Here is a 23,328-nt window from a genome sequence, read left to right on the forward strand (position 1 = left end):
AAATGGGTTGTCGCCAAATTTCATTGTTTCTAGATTTGTAATATTTCATCCTCTTGGTGTTTGTCGAATAAATCTGAACCCCGAGCCTTCCACAAATATCACCAGAAAAATATTCTCCACTAGTAAAACATCGAAAACTAAGCCACAAGATCAGCTTTATTAACCCCACATTGCACTCTGCAAGATTAAATTTCAAATTTAAATGTTGCTTTTGACGGCTCTCCCTTCATTACATTTTTCACGCTTTTAAATAATTAACTTGAAATTTGAATAATGCGTTCCACCTCGAAACCACTACAAGTACACTCCGAATATTATTTCTCCCAACATGATTGTTTTTTTTATCGCCGCCGAATTCCTGAATTATTCCCCTGCAGTTTGTTGAACCGCACAATTCGGGACAAAACCATTTGGCGGAATGTTTCATCCTGGAAACGAAACACACGCTAGTGCGCTGCCGAAATTGCGCTTTAAGTGACCCCGTAAATTTTTCAGGGTTTTGTTTAGCTGCTGATAATATTTTTGCCCTTTATGGAATTTAATTAAGTAGGATCTCAATTTTCTTGATTGCGAGCGTGGAGATAATCTCCGAAAGTTTCAACAAGTTATGTACAAGGGGATGCGATATTTTCGGAATAAATTGATACGGGAAGGGCGCCAGACATAGTTAGTTGAGAACACAGGCGCTGTTAAAACTGTCAGCGTGGTTGTTGGCACCCGGTTTGCGTTCTCAGAAAATTTTTAACAATAATAATAATAGTGATTTATTCATCCAACAGACAAATTGTCTATAAAAATATAATAAACAAGGGTGGACCCAAATTGGAACCCTTGAATAACCCCACTATTACAGAAAAATTCCGGCGACTGATATCCGCTATATTCACCGTATTGATAATAATTGATTTCTTAAGCAATACTACATAATCCGATTTTTTTTTTGAAATATTTGATCAGACATGATCCTTTCGTTGACCGTACCTGATGTTTGTGTTTTTTGTGTTTTCAGCTGTTCAATTCCTATTCAAAGTTTCTTGTTTTCTACTATAAGTTCATTGATAATAATTTTTTTTTTTGACTTACCGCCGCTGATAAGTGTTTAATGTCAAAGTCAAACTTTTCAAAGTATAAAATTACAAAGACAATCATCTTACTTTCTTCTGTATATTCTGCAAATTTACTAGAGGCTATTTTATACATATTTTATTGTTTGTTGTGCTTTTGTTTGTTTGGAATTAGCCTCGGATTAAGCCAAACCTAGAATATATATTGAAACTTGTAATTTAGAGCAATTTTTAAAAAACTTTATCTAAATTTTGGAATTTTGATCGTAATAATTTTTTTCGATCGCTTAGCGTATCCATCTAACGATGATCTTGCTGTGCAAAGTGAAAAAAGTACTGCCTAATATTCTAATAATAATTTAGCCCTAAAACACCAGGGAAAACTAGCGGAATCACCCGAATCTCCGCAAATTACCTATGCTTCTACATGTCAAGATAAATCCTGTTCATAAACAGTCGTTTTATTAAGGTACTATTTTATTAAATTAACATTAAAACGATGGAAATAACTCATTACTTTTTCGTCCTTATTATCCTTTTTCGTCCTCTTTCGTCCTTTTTCGTCCTTTTTCGTCCTTTTCGTCCTTTTTTGTCCTTTTCGTCCTTATTCGTCCTTTTAGCCCTTTATTCGTTCTTAGTACTTTTTCGTCTTTTTCGTCCTTTTTCGTCCTTTTTCGTCCTTATTATGCCCTTTCGTCATTTGCGCGCTCTTCCATCCGTTTTCGTCCTTTTTATGCTTTTTCGTCGTTTTTATGCTTTTTCGTCCTTTTTCGTCCTATTTCGTTCTTTTTCGTCCTTTCTCGTCCTTTTTCGTCCTTATTCGTCCTTTGTCGTTCTTTTCGTTCTTTTCGTCCTTGTCATGTTTTTTCGTCCCTATTCGTCCTTTGTTGTACTTTTCGTTATTTCCGTCCTTTTTGTGTTTTTTCGTCCCTTTTCGTCCTTTTTTGTCCTTTTCGTCCTTTTTCGTCCTTTCAGTCCTTTTTTCGTTCTTAGTATTTTTCGTCCTTTTCGTCCTTTTTCGTCCTTATTATGCCCTTTCGTCATTTGCACGCTCTTCATCCTTTTTCGTTCTCTTCATCATTTTTCGTCGTTTTTATGCTTTTTCGTCCTTTTTCGTCCTATTTCGTTCTTTTTCGTCCTTTCTCGTCCTTTCTCGTCCTTTTTCGTCCTTTTACTGCGTTTTTCGTCCTAAGTATCCTTTTTCGTTCTTTTGGTCCTTTTTCGTCCTTATTATGCCCTTTCGTCTGTTTCGTCCTCATCGTCCATTCTCATCGTCCATTCTCATCGTTTTTATGCTTTTTCGTCCTTATTATCCTGTGTCGTTCTTTTTTGTTCTTTTCGTCCTTATAGTCCTTTTTTCGTCATTAGTATCCTTTTTCGTCCTTTTCGTCCTCATTATGCCCTTTCGCCTTTTTCGTCCTCTTTATGCTTTTCGTCCTTTTCCGTTATTTTTCGTCCTGTTTCGTCCTTTTTCGTCCTTTCTCGTCCTTTTTCATCCTTATTCGTCCTTTGTCGTCCTTTTCGTTCTTTTCGTCCTTCTTATGTTTTTTCGTCCTCTTTCGTCCTTTTTATCCTTTTCGTCCTTTTACTGCTTTTTTCGTCCTTAGTATCCTTTTTCGTTCTTTTCGTCCTTTTTCGTCCTTATTATGCCCTTTCGTCTTTTTCGTCCTCTTCGTCCTTTTTCGTCGTTTTTATGCTTTTTCGTCCTATTTCCTTCTTTTTCGTGCTTTTTCCTTTTAGTTTTTTTCGCCCCTTTCGTCCTTTTCGCCCTCTTCGTCTTTTTTCGTCCTTGTTCGTCCTTATTTGTCCTTTTTTGTCATTTTCGTCCTTTTTCGTCCTGTTAGTCCTTTTTTCGTTCTTAGTATACCTTTTCGTCCTTTTCGTAGTTTTTCGTCCTTATTATGCCCTTTCGTTTTTTGCGCACTCTTCATCCTTTTTCGTCCTTTTTATTTTTTCGTCATTTTTCGTCTTTATGCACTTCGTCTTTTTCCGTCGTTTTTCATCCTGATTCGACCTTTGTCATCCTTTTCGTTCTTTTCGTCCTTTTTATGCTTTTTCGTCCTTTCTCTTCCTTTTTCGTCCTTATTCGTCCTGTGTCTTTCTTTTCGTTCTTTTCGACCTTTTCATGTTTTTCGTCCTTTGTTGTCCTTTTCGTCCTTATTCGTCCTTTTAGTCCTTTTTTCGTTCTTAGTATTTTTCGTCCTTTTCGTCCTTTTTCGTCCTTATCATGCCCTTTCGTCTTTTGCGCGCTCTTCATCCTTTTTCGTCCTGTTTATGCTTTTCCGTCCTTTTTCGTCCTCTTTATGTTTATCGTCTTGTTCCGTCGTTTTTCGTCCTGTTTCGTCTTTGTCATGTTTTTTCGTCCTTGTTCATCCTTTTATTGCTTTTTTCGTCCTTAGTATCCTTTTTCGTTCTTTTGGTCCTTTTTCGTCGTTATTATGCTGTTTCGTCTTTTTCGTCCTCTTCGTCCTTTTTCGTCCTGTTTCGTTCTTTTTCGTCCTTTCTCGCCCTTTTTCGTCCTTTGACGTCCTTTCCGTTCTTTTCGCACCTTTTCGTCCTTTTCGCTCTCTTCGTCCTTTTTCGTCCTTTTTATGCTTTTTCGTCATTTTTCGTCCTCATTCGTCCTTTGTCGTCCTTTTTCGTTCATTTAGTCCTTTTTTCGTCCTTAGTATCCTTTTTCGTCCTTTTCGTCCTTATTATGCCCTTTCGTCCTTTTCGTCTAAATTATGCCCCTTCGTCCTTTTCGTCTTATTATCCTCTTTCGTTTTTTTTGTCCTTTTCGTCCTTCTCGTCCTTCTTCGTCCTTATGCTTTTTCGTCCTTCTTTGTCCTTTTTCGTCCGTTTTTGTCTTTTACGTCCTTTTCGTTCTTTTCGTCCTTCTCGTCCTTTTTCGTCCTTATGGTCCTTTTTTCGTCATTAGTATCCTTTTTCGTTCTTTTCGTCCTCATTATGCCCTTTCGTCCTTTCCGTCCTTTTTCGTCCTTATTATCCTTTTTCATCCTTTACCGTCCTTTTTTGTCCTTTTCGTCCTTTTAGTCTTTTTTTCATCCTGTTTCGTCCTTTTTCGTCCTCTTTATGCTTTTCGTCCTATTCCGTCGTTTTTCGTCCTGTTTCGTCCTTTGTCGTCCTTTTCGTTCTTTTCGTCCTATTGATGCTTTTTCGTCCTTTCTCGTCCTTTTTCGTCCTTATTCGTCCTTTGTCGTCCTTTTCGTTCTTTTCGTCCTTTTCATGTTTTTTCGTCCTCTTTCGTCCTTTTTTATCCTTTTCGTTCTTTTACTGCTTTTTTCGTCCTTAGTATCCCTTTTCGTTCTTTTCGTCCTTTTTCGTCCTTGTTATGCCCTTTCGTCTTTTTCGTCCTCTTCGCCCTTTTTCGTCGTTTTTATGCTTTTTCGTCCTTTTTCATCCTATTTCGTCCTTTTTCGTCCTTATTCGTCCTTTGACGTCCTTTTCGTTCTTTTCGCCCTTTTCGTCCTTTTCGCATTCTTTGTCCTTTTTCGTCCTTGTTCGTCCTTTTTCGTCCTTTTTTGTCCTTTTCGTACTTTTTCGTCCTTATTATGCCCTTTCGTCTTTTGCGCGCTCTTCATCCTTTTTCGTCCTTTTCATGCTTCTTCGTCCTTTTTCGTCCTCTTTATGCATTTCGTCTTTTTCCGTCGTTTTTTGTCCTGTTTCGTCCTTTGTCGGCCTTTTCGTTCTATTCGTCCTTTTTATGTTTTTTCGTCCTTTTTCGTCCTTTTTCGTCATTTTAGTCCTTTTTTCGTTCTTAGTATATTTTTTCGTCCTTTTCGTCCTTAATCCTTTTTTTACTGCTTTTTTCGTCCTTTTTGTTCTTTTCGCCCTCTTCGTCCTTTTTCGTCCTTTTTATGCTTTTTCGTCCTTTTTCGTCCTTTTTCGTCCTTATTCGTCATTTGTCGTTCTCTTTCGTCCTTTTAGTCCTTTTTTCGTCCGATTTCGTCCTTTTTCGTCCTGTTTATGCTTTTCGTCCTTATCCGTCGTTTTTCGTCCTGTTTCGTCCTTTGTCGTCCTTCATTTGTACAACACCCGAAACAAAGAAAATTTAGTTCCCAATTCAAATCGTTTGAAGAGGGTACAAACTGGCACAAGATACTTCGCTGTGAAATTTTTTAATGTGTTACCCGAAGAATTTCGTAATAAGCCTATTAATATATTTAAAAAAAAACTCAAAACTTTTCTTATTATGAATTGTTTTTATAGTTTTCAGGATTATCTTCGGTGTAAAAATTTTAATAGTTTATTGATTTAATTTAATGTGTTTGACTTGTGTAAAACTCTATTTGTAGTTTTGAACACCAATAAAGTATTGATTGATTGATTGATTGACTCTTTATGCTTTTCGTCTTTTTCCGTCGTTTTTCGTCCTGTTTCGTTCTTTGTCGTCCTTTTCGTTCTTTTCGTCCTATTTATGCTTTCTCGTCCTTTCTCGTCCTTTTTCGTCCTTATTCGTCCTTTGTCGTTCTTTTCGTTCTTTTCGTCCTTGTCATGTTTTTTCGTCCTTTTTCGTCCCTTTTTATCCTTTTCGTCCTTTTTGGTACCTTTTTATCCTTTTCGTCCTTTTTCGTCTTGTTACTGCTTTTTTCGTCGTTAGTATCCTTTTTCGTTCTTTTGGTCCTTTTTCGTCCTTATTATGCCCTTCCGTCTTTTTCGTCCTCTTCGTCCTTTTTCGTCGTTTTTATGCTTTTTCGTCCTTGCTCGTCGTTTTTGTCCTTATTCGTCCTTTGTCGTTTTTTTCGTTCTTTTCGTCTTTGTTATGTTTTTTCATCTTTTTTCGTCCTTTTACTGCTTTTTTCGTCCTTAGTAGCCTTTTTCGTTCTTTCGGTTCTTTTTCGTCCTTCTTATGCCTTTTCATCCTTTTTTGTCCTTCGTCCTTTTTCGCCCTTTTTTGCCCTTTTCGTTCTTTTAGTCCTTTTTTCGTCCTTAGTATCCTTTTTCGTACTTTATGTCCTTTTTCGTCCTTATTATGCCCTTTCGTCCTTTTCGTCCTTTTCGTCCTTTGCGTCCTTTTTCGTCCTTTTTATGCTTTTCGTCCTTTTTCGACCTTTTCGTTCTTTTCATCCTGCTGGTCCTTTTTCGTTATTTTAGTCCTTTTTTCGTCCTTAGTATCCTTTTTCGTCCTTTTGGTCCTTATTATACCCTTTCGTCCTTTTTTGTCCTTATTATCCTTTTTCGTCCTTATGGTTCTTTTTTGTCTTTTTTCGTCCTTTTCGTCTTTTTACGTCCTTTCGTCCTTTTTCGTCCATCTTCGTCCTTTTCGTCTTTTTCGTCCTTATTATTATTTATTATTATGATTGTATTTTTTATATTTTGTTCTGTAATTAGGGAAACCTGTGGGATAATAAACTCTTTTTTATAATTATGATTATTCTTTTTCGTCCTTTCTCGTAATTTTCGTCCTTTTTTCGTTCTTAGTATCCTTTTTCGTCCTTTTTCGTCCGTTTCTTCCGTGTCGTCCTTTCCGTCCTTTTTTCGTCCTCTTCGCCTTTTCGTCCTTTTTCGTCCTTATTATCCTTTTTGGTGCTATTTCGTACTTTTTCCTACTTTTCGTCGTTTGCGTCCTTTTGGTCCTTTTTGTCCATTTTCGTCGTTTTTCGTCCGTTTCTTCCGTGTCGTCCTTTCCGTCCTTTTTTCGTCCTTATTATCCTTTTTCGTCCTTTTGGTCCTTTTTCGTTCTTTTTCGTCCTTTTCGCTTTTTCGTCCTTTTTCGTCCTTATTATCCTTTTTGGTGCTATTTCATCCTTTTTCCTCCTTTTCGTCGTTTGCGTCCTTTTCGTTCTTTTTGTCCTTTTCGTCCTTTTTCGTCCTTTTTCGTCCTTTTTCGTCCTTTTCGTCCTTTTCGTCCTATTCAATGTTGGCAACCTATTGCCCATTAGAATTTGTAGTTTCATCTACTGCTATCCAAATATCGTGAACCCCAATATCTCTTCTAAATCTATTAATCACCTATACAAGTACATGCTGGTTTCCCGGCTTGAAACCGTGTTAATTGAGTTTTTGGGCTCAACGTTTCGCACAATTTCGTAGGTGGCATCTTCAGAAGCAGGGCTAAGAATCTCTTTTTGAAAGGTGTCGCCTCTGGTACGATTGACATACTGAGATACCGTACTCTTTACCCTTATTCTTAACCCTGCTCCTGAAGATGCCACTTACGAAAGTGTGCGAAACGGAAAACGATCATGTATTGATTCCGACCGTAGAAGCCTCCAAAATTATTACCTCTACAAGTACAATGTAAAATAACTGTCTAAATAAATAAAATAGTAAAAATTAGGATGTTCCCAATCTTAAGTTTCTATTACGTCATCGTAAACTGAGAACAAGTAATTATTTCGCAAAGTTAATTCCTCAGGAATGTTATTTTTGCAGTTTCTCTCCAAAAATACGCGGCAGTAAAAATTTTTCTTATGGTTTTTACTATGAAATGAGGAAATTAAACTTTGCCTAGTACCTTTAGCAAGATTTGTTTTTGGCAACAAGCTCCACTCCTCGGTTCACGACGAATAAAAAGTAACCACAATTGAGATGAGGGCGGGTGGGCGGGGTTTGTATTTTGCCATTTTTTCCAAATTGTACGTAGTTTTCTTTTCATGATAAGAAACTGAAAATATGTGTTAAATTTATGATTTTAAACACTTTTTCATTTCTTGTCTTGTTGTGAAAAAAAGACTATACGATTATACATATTAAAAAAAAAGCAAAACGTAAACACTTACAAATTTAAGGTAGCGAAGTGGAACGCCCTGTTTCATCTCCCCAAGTCTGTCCTTTCCACCAAAGGACTATTCCCTTTTTGTTAATATAGAAGTATTTAATATCGACGCCGTCCCCGTGCCTTTCGACCAAAGTGAGCAAAAAAACAGCGCAAATTCGAACAAGTCACTGCCACTTTTGTTCCTTGATATCCGCCTTTGTGCGGTGGTACAATGGAATTATTTTCTACGACCGTCCTTTGATGTCGCGTTTTTGCTAGACTGTAACGCAAAAATTACACTAATAATTTAAAAGCCGGCTGCAGTCGCTGTAGATTGTTCAGGCGACGTTTTTTTACCAACTTCATCAGTTCACAGACTGTTTAAATTGTTTCATAAATTTTAATACATTACCTGCAATAACTCGCTAAAAGTTGGCGGAATTTATCGCCCACACAGCGCATTTTACTCTCTGACATGCCTAATACTGTGAAGATTTACATTTAATTGCGGGATAGCTACGTATTCAAACAAAATTACTCGAGGAAGATTTCGTCATGCAGGAGTGTTAAGTCTGGTGGAAGTGTCTTAAAGCGGTTTATTGTATCGGATACGGTTAGGAAGAAGAATGGTATTATTATTTCGGGCTTAACTAGAACCGCAAGGACACGGAAGGCAACAAGGACGAAAATCGGAGACTGTCAACGTTTCAAAGTTAAATTGCAACAATTTTGTTTTTTTTTTTTTTTCGAAAAACGTAGATGTTTAGGGTAAAAATTCGACACGGATTCATAAACTACAAGTACAGGAGTATGTTATTCTATAAAATTTAAGTTACATTATTTTGTTGTTGTGAATTTTGTAAATCTATTAGTCTATTATTGCAATTTTTACCAAGTATAATAGGTACTTTGAGGTGCTATTGTTCCCTTTTATTAGAGAAGTTCCATTGTTAGATAAGCAAAAATCGATAGTGAACTTCCTTTGAACTCTATTAAATAACATTCTCAGCTTAGAGAAACCGTTAACACTATGTGTTTTTTTTTTCAGGAATGTCGAGAATGTTGCACTCCCGAACATCCACGAAATCCCCCTGCGCTGGCTAGATCTCTGCGATGAAGACCCGCTGACCCGACGCACTCTAGACTAGACCATGGAATACAGCAACCAAACCGAAAATGATAGCTTCGTCAACTGCCAGTTACTCCACCCTTCCAGCCCGCTCGCCTCCGTGTATTTCCAGAGCGCCGTTTATTCCATGTACGCTGTCATATTTGTGGTGGCGCTAATCGGCAACAGCTTCGTGTGCTACATGGTTCTGTCATCACCGCGAATGCGAACTGTAACAAACTACTTTATAATGAATCTGGCAATCGGCGATATGTTGATCACCATCCTGTGCGTTCCCTTCACTTCCGTGTCGCTTCTCAAGCAGTACTGGCCCTTCGGCAGCGTGCTGTGTCCTGTCGTCAACTACTCGCAGGTAGGGGGTGTGTTGTGCCATAAATATTTATTAAATTTTATAAAATAATATATTCGTGTACTTGTGGTCTATGAATCCGCTTTGATTTTTTATTATGATTACGTTACAAAACGCGATTTTTCTGACTTTTTAATTTTTTTAATCAAAAAAACGAAAAAATTGCATTATTGTAAAACTGAACAATTAAAAATTAAAAATGAAAATGTATAAAATGAAATTGGAAACCAAAAAGTTGGAAAATAGAAGAAACGAGGAATTGAAAAATCGTTGAAATCGAAGAAATGAATGCGGATATGAGAAAATGTATTTTGTAAAATTTCGAAAATTTCGTTGAAAATTGGTGGAACATTGGTGGTATTTTGCATATTTTCGTGTACTTCAAAGGACGATTCTGGAAAAACCAATGGAGTTATCGAAGAAATGAATGCGGATATGACTTCTACGGCCCGAGATCTACAAGAAAATGTATTTAGTGAAATTTCGAAAATTTTGTCGAAAATTGGTCGAAAATTGGTGGAATTTTGCATATTTTTGTATAATTAATGGGACGATTCTGGAAAAACCAATGGAGCTATCGAAGAAATGAAAACGGTTATTACTTCTACAGCGCGAAATCTATAAGAAAATGTATTTAGTAAAATTTCGAAAATTTTGTTGAAAATTGGAGGGAGATTGGTAGTATTTTGCATATTTTCCTGTATTTCAAAGGACGATTCTGGAAAAAACAAAGAAGTTATCGAAGAAATGAATCTGGATATCACTTCTGCGGCTCGAAATCTGCAGGAAAATGTATTTAGTGAAATTTCCAAAATTTCGTTGAAATTTGGTGGAAAATTGGTGGTTTTTGGCATATTTTCGTGTACTTCAAAGGACGATTCCGCAAAAATCAATGGAGTTATCGAAGAAATGAATGCGGATATGACTTCTGCGGCCCGAAATCTACAAGAAAATGTACTTAGTGAAATTTCGAAAATTTCGTTGAAAATTGTTGGAAAATTGGTGGTATTTTGCATATTTTCGCGTATTTCAAAGAACGATTCTGGAAAAACCAATGGAGCTATCGAAGAAATGAAAGTGGAAATGACTTCTGCGGCCCGAAATCTACAAGAAAATGGATTTAGTGAAATTTCTAAAATTTTGTTGAAAATTGGTCGAAAATTGGCGGTATTTTGCATATTTTCGTGTATTTCAAAGGACGATTCTGGAAAAACCAATGGAGTTATCGAAGAAATGAGGCTGGATGTAATTTCTAGAGGTCAAAATCTACAAGAAAATGTATTTAGTGAAATTTCGAAAATTTCGTTGAAATTTGGTCGAAAATTGGTGGTATTTTGCAAATTTTTGTATAATTCAAAGCACGATCCTGGGAGAATAATTGAATTTATCGAAGAAATGAAAGTTGATATGACTTCTGCGGCCTGAAATCTACAAGAAAATGTATTTAGTGAAATTTCGAAAATTTTGTTGAAAATTGGTTGAAAATTGGTGGTATTTTGCATATTTTCGTGTATTTCAAAGAACGATTCTGGAAAAACCAATAGTGTTATCGAAGAAATGAATGCGGATATGACTTCTGCGGCCCGAAATCTACAAGAAAATGTATTTAGTGAAATTTCCAAAATTTCGTTGAAATTTGGTGGAAAATTGGTGGTTTTTGGCATATTTTCGTGTACTTCAAAGGACGATTCCGCAAAAATCAATGGAGTTATCGAAGAAATGAATGCGGATATGACTTCTACGGCCCGAGATCTACAAGAAAATGTATTTAGTGAAATTTCGAAAATTTCGTTGAAATTTGGTCGAAAATTGGTGGTATTTTGCACATTTTTGTATAATTCAAAGCACGATCCTGGGAGAATAATTGAATTTATCGAAGAAATGAAAGTTGATATGACTTCTGCGGCCTGAAATCTACAAGAAAATGTATTTAGTGAAATTTCGAAAATTTTGTTGAAAATTGGTTGAAAATTGGTGGTATTTTGCATATTTTCGTGTATTTCAAAGGACGATTCTGGAAAAACCAATGGAGTTATCGAAGAAATGAGGCTGGATGTAATTTCTAGAGGTCAAAATCTACAAGAAAATGTATTTAGTGAAATTTCGAAAATTTCGTTGAAATTTGGTCGAAAATTGGTGGTATTTTGCACATTTTTGTATAATTCAAAGCACGATCCTGGGAGAATAATTGAATTTATCGAAGAAATGAAAGTTGATATGACTTCTGCGGCCTGAAATCTACAAGAAAATGTATTTAGTGAAATTTCGAAAATTTTGTTGAAAATTGGTTGAAAATTGGTGGTATTTTGCATATTTTCGTGTATTTCAAAGAACGATTCTGGAAAAACCAATAGTGTTATCGAAGAAATGAATGCGGATATGACTTCTGCGGCCCGAAATCTACAAGAAAATGTATTTAGTGAAATTTCGAAAACTTTGTTGAAAATTGGTGGAAAATTGGTGGTATTTTGCATATTTTCGTGTTTTTCAAAGCACGATTCTGGAAAAACCAATGGAGTTATCGAAGAAATGATTGCGGATATGATTTCTGCGGCCCGAAATCTACAAGAAAATGTGTTTAGTGAAATTTCGAAAATTTTGTTGAAAATTGGTCGAAAATTGGTGGTATTTTGCATATTTCCATGTATTTCAAAGGACAATTCTGGAAAAACCAATGGAGTTATCAAAGAAATGAAAGCGGATATGACTTCTGCAGATCGCAATCGACAAGAAAATATATTTAGTGAAATTTCGAAAATTTCGTTGAAAATTGGTGGAAAACTGGCGGTATTTTGCATATTTTCGTGTATTTCAAAGGACGATTCCGGAAAAACCAATGGAGTTATCGAAGAAATGAATGCGGATATGACTTCTGGGGTCCGAAATCTACAAGAAAATGTATTTAGTGAAATTTCGAAAATTTCGTTGAAAATTGGTGGAAAATTGGTGGTATTTTACATATTTTCGTGTTCTTCAAGGGACGATTCTGGAAAAACCAATGGAGTTATCGAAGAAATGATTGCGGATATGACTTCTGCGGCCCGAAATCTACAAGAAAGTGAATTTAGTGAAATTTCGAAAATTTCGTTGAAAACTGGTGGAAAATTGGTGGTATTTTGCATATTTTCGTGCATTTTAAAGGACGATTCTGGAAAAACCAATGGAGGTATCGAAGAAATAAAAGCGGATATGACTTCTGCGGCCCGAAATCTACAAGAAAATGTATTTTTTAAAATTTCGAAAATTTCGTTGAAAATTGGTGGAAAATTGGTGGTATTTTACATATTTTCGTGTTCTTCAAAGGACGATTCTGGAAAAACCGATGGAGTTATCGAAGAAATGATTGCGGATATGACTTCTGCGGCCCGAAATCTACAAGAAAATGCATTTAGTGAAATTTCGAAAATTTTGTAAAAAATTGGTGTGAAATTGGTGGTGTTTTGCATATTTTCGTATATTTCAAAGGACGATTCTGGAAAAACCAATAGAGGTATCGAAGAAATGAAAGCGGATATGACTTCTGCGGCCCGAAATCTACAAGAAAGTGAATTTGGTGAAATTTCGAAAATTTCGTTGAAAATTGGTCGAAAATTGGTGGTATTTTGCATATTTTCGTGTATTTCAAAGACGATTCTGGAAAAACCAAAGGAATAATCGAAGAAATGATTGCCGATATGACTTCTGCGGCCCGAAATCTACAAGAAAATGTATTTAGTGAAATTTCGAAAATTACATTGAAAATTGGTGGAAAATTGGTGGTATTTTGCATATTTTCGTATATTTCAAACCACGATTTTGGAAAAACCAAAGGAGTTATCGAAGAAATGAAAGCGGGAGTGACTTCTACGGTCCGAAATCTACAAGAAAATGTATTTATTGAAATTTCGAAAATTTCGTTGAAAATTGGTGGAAAATTGGTGCTATTTTGCGTATTTTCGTATATTTCAAAGCACGATTTTGGAAAAACCAATGGATTTATCGAAGAAATGAAAGCGGATATGACTTCTGCGGCCCGAAATCTACAAGAAAATGTATTTAATGAAATTTCAAAAATTTTGTTGAAAATTGGTCGAAAATTGGTGGCATTTTGCACATTTTCGTGTATTTCAACGACGATTCTGAAAAAACCAATGGACTTATCGCGGAAATGAAAGCGGATATGATTTCTGCGGCCCGAAATCTACAAGAAAATATATTTAATGAAATTTCGAAAATTTTGTTGAAAATTGGTGGAAAATCGGTGGTATTTTGCATATTTTCGCGTAATTCAAAGGACGATTCTGAAAAAACCAATGGAGTTATCGAGGAAGTGAAAGCGGCCCGAAATCTACAAGAAAATATATTTAGTGAATTTTCGAAAATTTTGTTGAAAACTGGTCGAAAATTTTTGGTATTTTGCATATTTTCGTGTATTTCAAAGGACGATTCTGGAAAAACCATTCAAGTTATCGAAGAAGTGAAAGCGGATATGACTTCTGCGGCTCGAAATCTACAAGAAAGTGTATTTAGTGGAATTTTGAAAATTTCGTTGAAAATTGGTCGAAAATTGGTGGCATTTTGCACATTTTCGTGTATTTCAAAGGACGACTCTGGAAAACCCAATGGAGTAATCGAAGGAATGAATGCGGATATGATTTCTGCGGCCCGAAATTTACACGAAAATGTATTTAATAAAATTTCGAAAATTTTGTTGAAAATTGATGGAAAATTGGTGGTATTTTGCATATTTTCGTGTACTTCAAAGGACGATTCTAAAAAAACCAATGGAGTTATCGAAGAAGTGAAAGCGGATATGACTTCTGCGGCCCGAAATCTACAAGAAAATGTATTTAATGAAATTTCGAAAATTTTGTTTAAAATTGGTCGAGAATTGGATGTATTTTGCATATTTTCATGTAATTCATGGGACGATTCTGGAAAAACCAATGGAGTTATCAAAGAAATGAAAGCGGATATGATTTTTGCGACCCGAAATCTACAAGAAAATGTATTTAATGAAATTTCGAAAATTTCGTTGAAAATTGGTGGCAAATTGGTGGAATTTGGATATTTTCTTGTACTTCAAAAGACAATTCCTGAAAAACCAATGGAGTTATCGAAGAAGTGAAAGCGGATATGACTTCTGAGGCCCGAAATCTACAAGAAAATGTATTTAATGAAATTTCGAAAATTTTGTTGAAAATTGATGGAAAATTGGTGGTATTTTGCATATTTTCGTGTACTTCAAAGGACGATTCTGAAAAAATCAATGGAGTTATCGAGGAAGTGAAAGCGGATATGACTTCTGAGGCCCGAAATCTACAAGAAAATGTATTTAGTGAAATTTCGAAAATTGTGTTGAAAATTGTTGGAAAATTGGTGGTATTTTGGATATTTTCGTGTACTTCAAAGGACGATTCTGAAAAAACCAATGTAGTTATCGAGGAAGTGAAATCGGATATGATTTCTGCGCCCCGAAATCTACAAGAAAATGTATTTAGTGAAATTTCGAAAATTTTGTTGAAAATTGGTCGAAAATTGGCGGTATTTTGCATATTTTCTTGTATTTCAAAGACGATCCTGGAAAAACCAATGGAGTTATCAAAGAAATGAAAGCGGATATGATTTTTGCGACCCGAAATCTACAAGAAAATGTATTTAGTGAAATTTTGAAAATTTCGTTAAAAATTGGTGGCAAATTGGTGGAATTTGGATATTTTCTTGTACTTCAAAGGACAATTCCTGAAAAACCAATGGAGTTATCGAAGAAGTGAAAGCGGATATGACTTCTGAGGCCCGAAATCTACAAGAAAATGTATTTAATGAAATTTCGAAAATTTTGTTGAAAATTGATGGAAAATTGGTGGTATTTTGCATATTTTCGTGTACTTCAAAGGACGATTCTGAAAAAATCAATGGAGTTATCGAGGAAGTGAAAGCGGATATGACTTCTGAGGCCCGAAATCTACAAGAAAATGTATTTAGTGAAATTTCGAAAATTTCGTTGAAAATTGGTCGAAAATTGGTGGTATTTTGCATATTTTCGTGTATTTCAAAGACGATTTTGGAAAAACCGATGGAGTTATGGAAGAAATGACAGCGGAAAAGACTTCTGCGGCCCGAAATCTACAAGAAAATGTATTTAGCGAAATTTCGAAAATTTTGTTGAAAATTGGTGGAAAATTGGTGGTATTTTGCATATTTTCGTATATTTGAAAAGACGATTCTGGAAAAACCAATGGACTTATCAAAGAAATGAAAGCGGATATGATTTTTGCGACCCGAAATCTACAAGAAAATGTATTTAATGAAATTTCGAAAATTTCGTTGAAAATTGATGGAAAATTGGTGGTATTTTGCATATTTTCGTGTACTTCAAAGGACGATTCTGGAAAAACCAATAGAGTTATCGAAGAAATGAATGAGGATATGACCTCCACGGTCCGAAATCTACAAGAAAATGTATTTATTGAAATTTCGAAAATTTCGTTGAATATTGGTGGAAAATTGGTGCTGTTTTGCGTAATTTCGTATATTTCAAAGCACGATTTTGGAAAAACCAATGGAGTTATCGAAGAAATGAAAGCGGATATGACTTCTGCGGCCCGAAATCTACAAGAAAATGTATTTAGTGAAATTTCGAAAATTTTGTTGAAAATTGGTCGAAAATTGGCGGTATTTTGCATATTTTCTTGTATTTCAAAGACGATTCTGGAAAAACCAATGGACTTATCGCGGAAATGAAAGCGGATATGATTTCTGCGGCCCGAAATCTACAAGAAAATGTATTTAGTGAAATTTTGAAAATTTCGTTGAAAATTGGTCGAAAATTGGTGGCATTTTGCACATTTTCATGTATTTCAAAGGACGATTCTGGAAAACCCAATGGAGTAATCGAAGGAATGAATGCGGATATGATTTCTGCGGCCCGAAATTTACACGAAAATGTATTAAATGAAATTTCGAAAATTTTGTTGAAAATTGGTCGAAAATTGGCGGTATTTTGCATATTTCCTTGTATTTCAAAGACGATTCTGGAAAAACCAATGGACTTATCGCGGAAATGAAAGCGGATATGATTTTTGCGACCCGAAAATTACAAGAAAATGTATTTAATGAAATTTCGAAAATTTTGTTGAAAATTGGTCGAGAATTGGATGTATTTTGCATATTTTTATGTAATTCATGGGACGATTCTGGAAAAACCAATGGAGTTATCAAAGAAATGAAAGCGGATATGATTTTTGCGACCCGAAATCTACAAGAAAATGTATTTAATGAAATTTCGAAAATTTCGTTGAAAATTGGTGGCAAATTGGTGGAATTTGGATATTTTCTTGTACTTCAAAGGACAATTCCTGAAAAACCAATGGAGTTATCGAAGAAGTGAAAGCGGATATGACTTCTGAGGTCCGAAAACTACAAGAAAATGTATTTAGTGAAATTTCGAAAATTTCGTTGAAAATTGGAAAATTGGTGGTATTTTGCATATTTTCGTGTATTTCAAAGGACGATTCTGGAAAAACCAATGGAGTTATCGAAGAAATGAATGAGGATATGACCTCCACGGTCCGAAATCTACAAGAAAATATATTTATTGATATTTCGAAAATTTCGTTGAAAATTGGTGGAAAATTGGTAGTTTTTTGCATATTTTCGTGTACTTCAAAGGACGATTCTGGAAAAACCATTGGAGTTATCGAAGAAATGAAAGCGGATATGACTTTTGCGGCCCGAAATTTACAAGAAAATGGATTTAGTGAAATTTCGAAAATTTTGTTGAAAATTGGTCGAAAATTGGCGGTATTTTGCATATTTTCGTGTATTTCAAAGCACGATTCTGGAAGAACCATTGGAGTTATCGAAGAAATGAAAGCGGATATGATTTCTGCGGGTCGTAATCTACAAGAAAATGTATTTAGTGAAATTTGGAAAATTTCGTTGAAAATTGGTCGAAAATTGGTGGTATTTTGCATATTTTCGTGTATTTCAAAGGACGATTCTGGAAAACCCAATGGAGTAATCGAAGGAATGATTGCGGATATGATTTCTTCGGCCCGAAATTTACACGAAAATGTATTTAATGAAATTTCGAAAATTTTGTTGAAAATTGGTCGAAAATTGGTGGTATTTTGCATATTTTCGTATATTTGAAAAGACGATTCTGGACAAACCAATGGACTTATCAAAGAAGTGAAAGCGGATATGACTTCTGAGGCCCGAAAACTACAAGAAAATGTATTTAATGAAATTTCGAAAATTTTGTTGAAAATTGGTCGAGAATTGGATGTATTTTGCATATTTTTATGTAATTCATGGGACGATTCTGGAAAAACCAATGGAGTTATCAAAGAAATGAAAGCGGATATGATTTTTGCGATCCGAAATTTACAAGAAAATGTATTTAATAAAATTTCGAAAATTTTGTTGAAAATTGGTCGAGAATTGGATGTATTTTGCATATTTTTATGTAATTCATGGGACGATTCTGGAAAAACCAATGGAGTTATCAAAGAAATGAAAGCGGATATGATTTTTGCGACCCGAAATCTGCAAGAAAATATATTTAGTGAAATTTCGAAAATTTCGTTGAAAATTGGTGGCAAATTGGTGGAATTTGGATATTTTCTTGTACTTCAAAGGACAATTCCTGAAAAACCAGTGGAGTTATCGAAGAAGTGAAAGCGGATATGATTTCTGAGGTCCGAAAACTACAAGAAAATGTATTTAGTGAAATTTCGAAAATTTCGTTGAAAATTGATGGAAAATTGGTGCTATTTTGCGTATTTTCGTATATTTCAAAGCACGATTTTGGAAAAACCAATGGAGTTATCGAAGAAATGAAAGCGGATATGACTTCTGCGGCCCGAAATCTAGAAGAAAATGTATTTAGTGAAATTTCGAAAATTTTGTTGAAAATTGGTCGAAAATTGGTGGTATTTTGCCCATTTTCGTGTATTGGAAAAGACGATTCTGGGAAAAGCAAAGGAGTTATCGAAGAAATGAAATCGGATATGACTTCTGTTCCCCGAAATATACAAGAAAATGTATTTAGTGAAATTTCGAAAATTTCGTTGAAAATTGGTGGAAAATTGGTGGAATTTTGCATATTTTCGTGTATTTCAAAGGACAATTCTGGAAAAATCAAAGGAGTTATCGAAGAAATGAAAGCAGATTTGACTTCTGCGACCCGAAATCCACAAGAAAATGTATTTAGTGAAATTTCGAAAATTTCGTTGAAAATTAGTGGAAAATTGGTGGTATTTTGCATATTTTCGTGTATTTCAAAAGGACGATTCTGGAAAAACCAATGGAGTTATCGAAGGAATGAATGCGGATATGACTTCTGCGGCCCGAAATCTACAAGAAAATGTATTTAGTGAAATTTCGAAAATTTCGTTGAAAATTGATGGAAAATTGGTGGTATTTTGCATATTTTCGTGTATTTCAAAGGACGATTCTGGAAAAATCAATGGAGTTATCGAAGAAATGAATGCGGATTTGACTTCTAAGGCCCGAAATCTACAAGAAAATGTATTTAGTGAAATTTCGAAAATTTTGTTGAAAATTGTTCGAAAATTGGCCGTATTTTGCATATTTTTGAATATTTAAGAACACGATACTGGAAGAACCATTGGAGTTATCGAAGAAATGAAAGCGGATATGACTTCTGCGGCCCGAAATCAACTGGAAAATGTATTTAGTGAAATTTCGAAAATTTTGTTGAGAATTGGCAGTATTTTGCATATTTTCGTGTATTTCAAAGGTCGATTCTGGAAAAACCAAAGGAGTTATCGAAGAAATGAATGCGGATATGACTTCTGCGGCCCGAAATCTACAAGAAAATGTATTTTGTGAAATTTCGAAAATTTCGTTGAAAATTGGTAGAAAATTGGTGGTATTTTGGATATTTTCGTGTATTTCAGAGGACGATTCTGGAAAAACCAATGGAGTTATCGAAGAAACGAATGCGGATATTACTTCTGCAGCCCGAAATCTACAAGAAAATATATTTAGTGAAGTTTCGAAAATTTCGTTGAAAATTGGTGGAAAATTGGTGGTATTTTGCATATTTTCGTGTATTTCAAAGGACGATTCTGGAAAAACCAATGGAGTTATCGAAGAAATGAATGCGGATATGACTTCTGCGGCCCGAAATCTACAAGAAAATATATTTAGTGAAATTTCGAATATTTTGTTGAAAATTGATGAAAAATTGGCGGTATTTTGCATATTTTCGTGTATTTCAAAGGACAATTTTGGAAAAACCAATAGAGTTATTGAACAAATGAGTGCGAATATGAGTTCTGCGGCCCGAAATCTACAAGAAAGTGTATTTAGTAAAATTTCGAAAATTTTGTCGAAATTTCGTCGAAAATTCGTGACATTTTGCATATTTTGAAAAATAAAAATCCAAAACTTTAAAATTTGAGAAAATGAAAAAATGAAAAATCGAAAATTGGAAAATTAATCAAATGAAAAATTGTCAGGGGCCACCAACTACAAATTTCAAAATTAAAGAAACGAAAAACTGAAAAATTTGAAAGTCGAAAATTTGGAAATTTTTAGCAAAAACAAAAAATTGTGATACCAAAATCGAGAAAATGAAAATTAAAAAATCGGGAAATTGAAAAATAAAAATTGAAATGAAATGAAGTTGAAAATCTGAGGAAACAAAAAATAAAAATCGAAAAATTAAAAATTGCAAAACTGAGAAATCTAAAGATGAAAAATTGTAATACCAAAAATTGAAGAAAAGAAAGACTGAAAAAATTGTAATTTGAAAACTTAAAAATCTGAAAAATTTTGAAACCGAATCATTGAAAAATACAAAATTGAAACAGGAAAAAGCGAAAAATTGTGACATAAAATCGAGAAAATGAAAGTTAAAGCATGGGGAAATTGAAAAATAAAACTCAAGGACTTGAAAAATTGAGTAAACAAAAAAACGTGAAATCAAAAAATTGAAATGAGAAATTAAAAACTGTAAGACCGAAGAATTGCAGATTTCAAAAACTGAAGAAACGGAAAACTGAGAAATTTTGAATTTGAAAAATAGTAATATCAAATCGAGAAAACTAAAACTAAAATATTTCAAAAATGAGAAATAAAAATCAAGAACTTGAAAAACTGAGGAAACGGAATAATGAAAATCGAAAAATGAAAATTTGAGCAAATAAAAAATCGAAAAATTAAAAATTGTAATAGCGAGAATTTTAGGAAATGAAAATTTGAAAAATTTTGACACTGAAGCATTGACCAATGAAAAAATGAAACACTGATATAAAATCGAGAAAATGAAATTAAGAAATTTGGAAATTGAGAAATTAAAATCAAGAACCTAAAAAATTGAGGAAACAAAAAATTGAAAAATTTGGAAGTCGAAAAATTGCAAAATTGAAAAATTATGAAACAGAAATATTGAAAAATGTAAAAACTGAAAAATCGAAGAATTAAATAATTGATAAATTTTTAAACCGAAACATAGAAAAATGGAAACTTGAAAAGTAGAAAAACGAAAAATTTGATATAAAATCGAGAAACTGAAAATTCAATAATCGGGAAAATTAAAAACTGAGAAACTGAAAAATCAAAAAATGAAAAATTTTTAGATCGAAAAATTGCAAAATTAAAAAACTTCAAATCAAAAAATTTAATATATGAAAAACTGAAAAATTTGGAAACTGGAAAATTAATAAAATTAAAAATCGTACACTGAAACATCGAAAATTGAAAAATTGCAAAATTGGAGAACTGCAAATAGCAAAATTAAAGAAACGGAATAATGAAAAATTAAAAGTCTAGAGACTGAAAAAACGAAAAATGAAAAGTTGCAAAATTGAAAAAATGACCCATGGCCCGGAATTTATTTATTTATATATTTAAGGTAATAATAAATAAATAAATATAAAATACTATAAAACAAAAATTGACTAATTATTAACTATCGCAGAATTCTTTTAATTTTGGCTACATGTTGTAAAACTGTACCAGCTCGGACACCTGGTATGACAAAATTAAAAAAAAAACATTTCTTCTCAAAATATTTTGATGAGAGGTACACAGAAATCGTCCACTCATTCAAATGCTCACTTGAAACCACAACGACGAACACCGTTTTACCTTATTTCTGAGTCTCGGTAGGTGAAATTCTGCCTTAAGTGTTTACAAATCCACTCACTCTAAAGTGGCCATTATCTCCTAAATATTTATTGTTGCGGTGGAGAAAAATCGGTGTCGTCATGTCTGATTCACCCGAGAAGTTATGCTGTGAGTATTTTAAGGATCTCGTAACTCGGCTACTTGAGAATATGTAAATGAGATTCACAATATACGGTTTATTTGGCGTAGATAATCCTGCACTGACCGTTTTAAAGTACGAATAAAGAAAATTGAATTCGCTTTTTCTGATTTTATTTTCAGATTTGCTTTTAGTTTGAAGTGGCTGTATTTGTTTAGATTGGTATGTGCGTAACGATCCACATGTAATGCGAATGTAAGGAAATTTGTTGTGGCAATATTTCAAGCTTTATATTTTAGAGGCTTGACAGGTTGTACAGACGGGGATTTTAATATGCAGGCTAGACCGAATGACAAATAATGAGAAAATCGTGGTCACGTAATAAATTTGATTTTAAAATATGTGTATTCGTTATTGTTGCAATCGTGGTGCAGAAGTGACCGGAATTATTAGCAGGTCAAAAATAATTTTGATTGTAAATATTTTAAAATCTTCTAACGTCTAATTTTTCATATTTTCTTAAATAAATCGCTCCAGTCAGCTTCGCATGTAGTAAAAAACTGCTGATTTTATCATATAGCCTGGGGTTTATCCACTCCCAATCTCTATTTTAAGTATTTTTCTTGTATTACATATTTCCACCTACTCATATTTTCTCCGCCCCCATTATTTTATCTCCAGTACGGTACTCTTAACTAGACATTCGAATAACATTTTTTTTTATGTCACACCCAAATCATCTTTCCTCTATTCCTCACACAAGGCCTATACTTTTATGTACTTATTTAGATTCTCTACTAAAAAAAGGAAAAAAAAAAACAAATATCAGATACAGTTTTTTTCACCTCAATTTTCAGAACATTGCATTTTTATGTAAAAAAGGGCGTTGTTCAAGATGCTCGTCTGGAATTTTCCACAAATCTTTCCTTGCTTTGATAAACGGTTAAAAAATTAATTTTGCAGTTGTCAGTTACTTATATATACAGGGTGGTTAATATATTATTTAAATAATGTCAAAGGAACTTCCAGGATGAAACAAAATATATAGTTCAATTAATATAAATGTAAAAATAAAGTTTAATAATTTTTCGATTTTACAATGATTAATTTTGTAATTTTACAAAATTTTAATTTTTTCATTTTTTATTGTTCAAAATTTCAGTTTTAATATTTCAAGTTTTTCATTTTTCAGTTTAATTATCTTACCATTTTTCGTTTTTAGAAGTATCCAATTTTTCATTTTTTCGATTTTACATGTCTTTGATTTTCCAATTTTAGATTTTATTACAATCTTTGGCTGTCTCAACTATTCGGTTTTTTATTAATCAGTTTCTCAATGTTTAGTTTTATATTTTTCGTTTTAAAATTCTTTGTTTTTTCAATTATTCAGTTTTTGATTTTTCAAATAACCGAATTTCATTGGTTTTTAAGTCTTCAAAATTTCAATTTTCCATTTTTCGTCTTTGATGTTTCAAGTTCATAAATTAAACTTTGTAATTTCTCTATTTTAGAATTACTTGATTTTCCAATTTCTCGATTTTTCAGTTTTCACTTGTTTCATGTTTGAATTTTACAATTTTTTCGATTTCAAAATTTTTAGTTTTTTCAATTTTTCGATTTTACATTTTTTTCATTTCTCAGTTTTACAATTTTTTGATGTATCAACTATTCGATTTTTAATGAATTAATTTCTCAATTTCCAATTTTTTATTCTTTTGCTTTTACAAACATCCGAATTTCATTGTTTCGAATTTCCAAATTTTTATTTTTGAGTCTTCAAGATTTCAATTCTCAGTTTTTCAAATTGGATGTTTCAAGTTTATAAAATAAAATTTTGTAATTTTTCTATATTACAATTACTGT

The 23,328-nt window shown here is 33.6% G+C and overlaps 1 protein-coding gene across 6 annotated transcripts in view; it reads left to right on the plus strand.

Moving 5' to 3' along the window:
- Nucleotides 1–23,328, plus strand: part of LOC135128696 (RYamide receptor-like) — a 347,224-nt gene that overhangs the window by 106,415 nt on the left and 217,481 nt on the right. For all 6 annotated transcript variants that reach the window (XM_064055717.1, XM_064055715.1, XM_064055719.1 and 3 more), the window contains one exon: nucleotides 8,816–9,248. In XM_064055717.1, coding sequence (XP_063911787.1) covers nucleotides 8,919–9,248 — 330 coding nt within the window. In that variant the 5' untranslated portion in view covers nucleotides 8,816–8,918. The remainder of the gene's footprint in view (nucleotides 1–8,815; nucleotides 9,249–23,328) is intronic.

This window comes from Zophobas morio, unplaced genomic scaffold, assembly GCF_036711695.1.
Source record: "Zophobas morio isolate AGI-343-1 ecotype UQ-CSIRO unplaced genomic scaffold, CSIRO_AGI_Zmor_V1 ptg000014l, whole genome shotgun sequence".
Lineage (NCBI taxonomy): Eukaryota > Metazoa > Arthropoda > Insecta > Coleoptera > Tenebrionidae > Zophobas > Zophobas morio.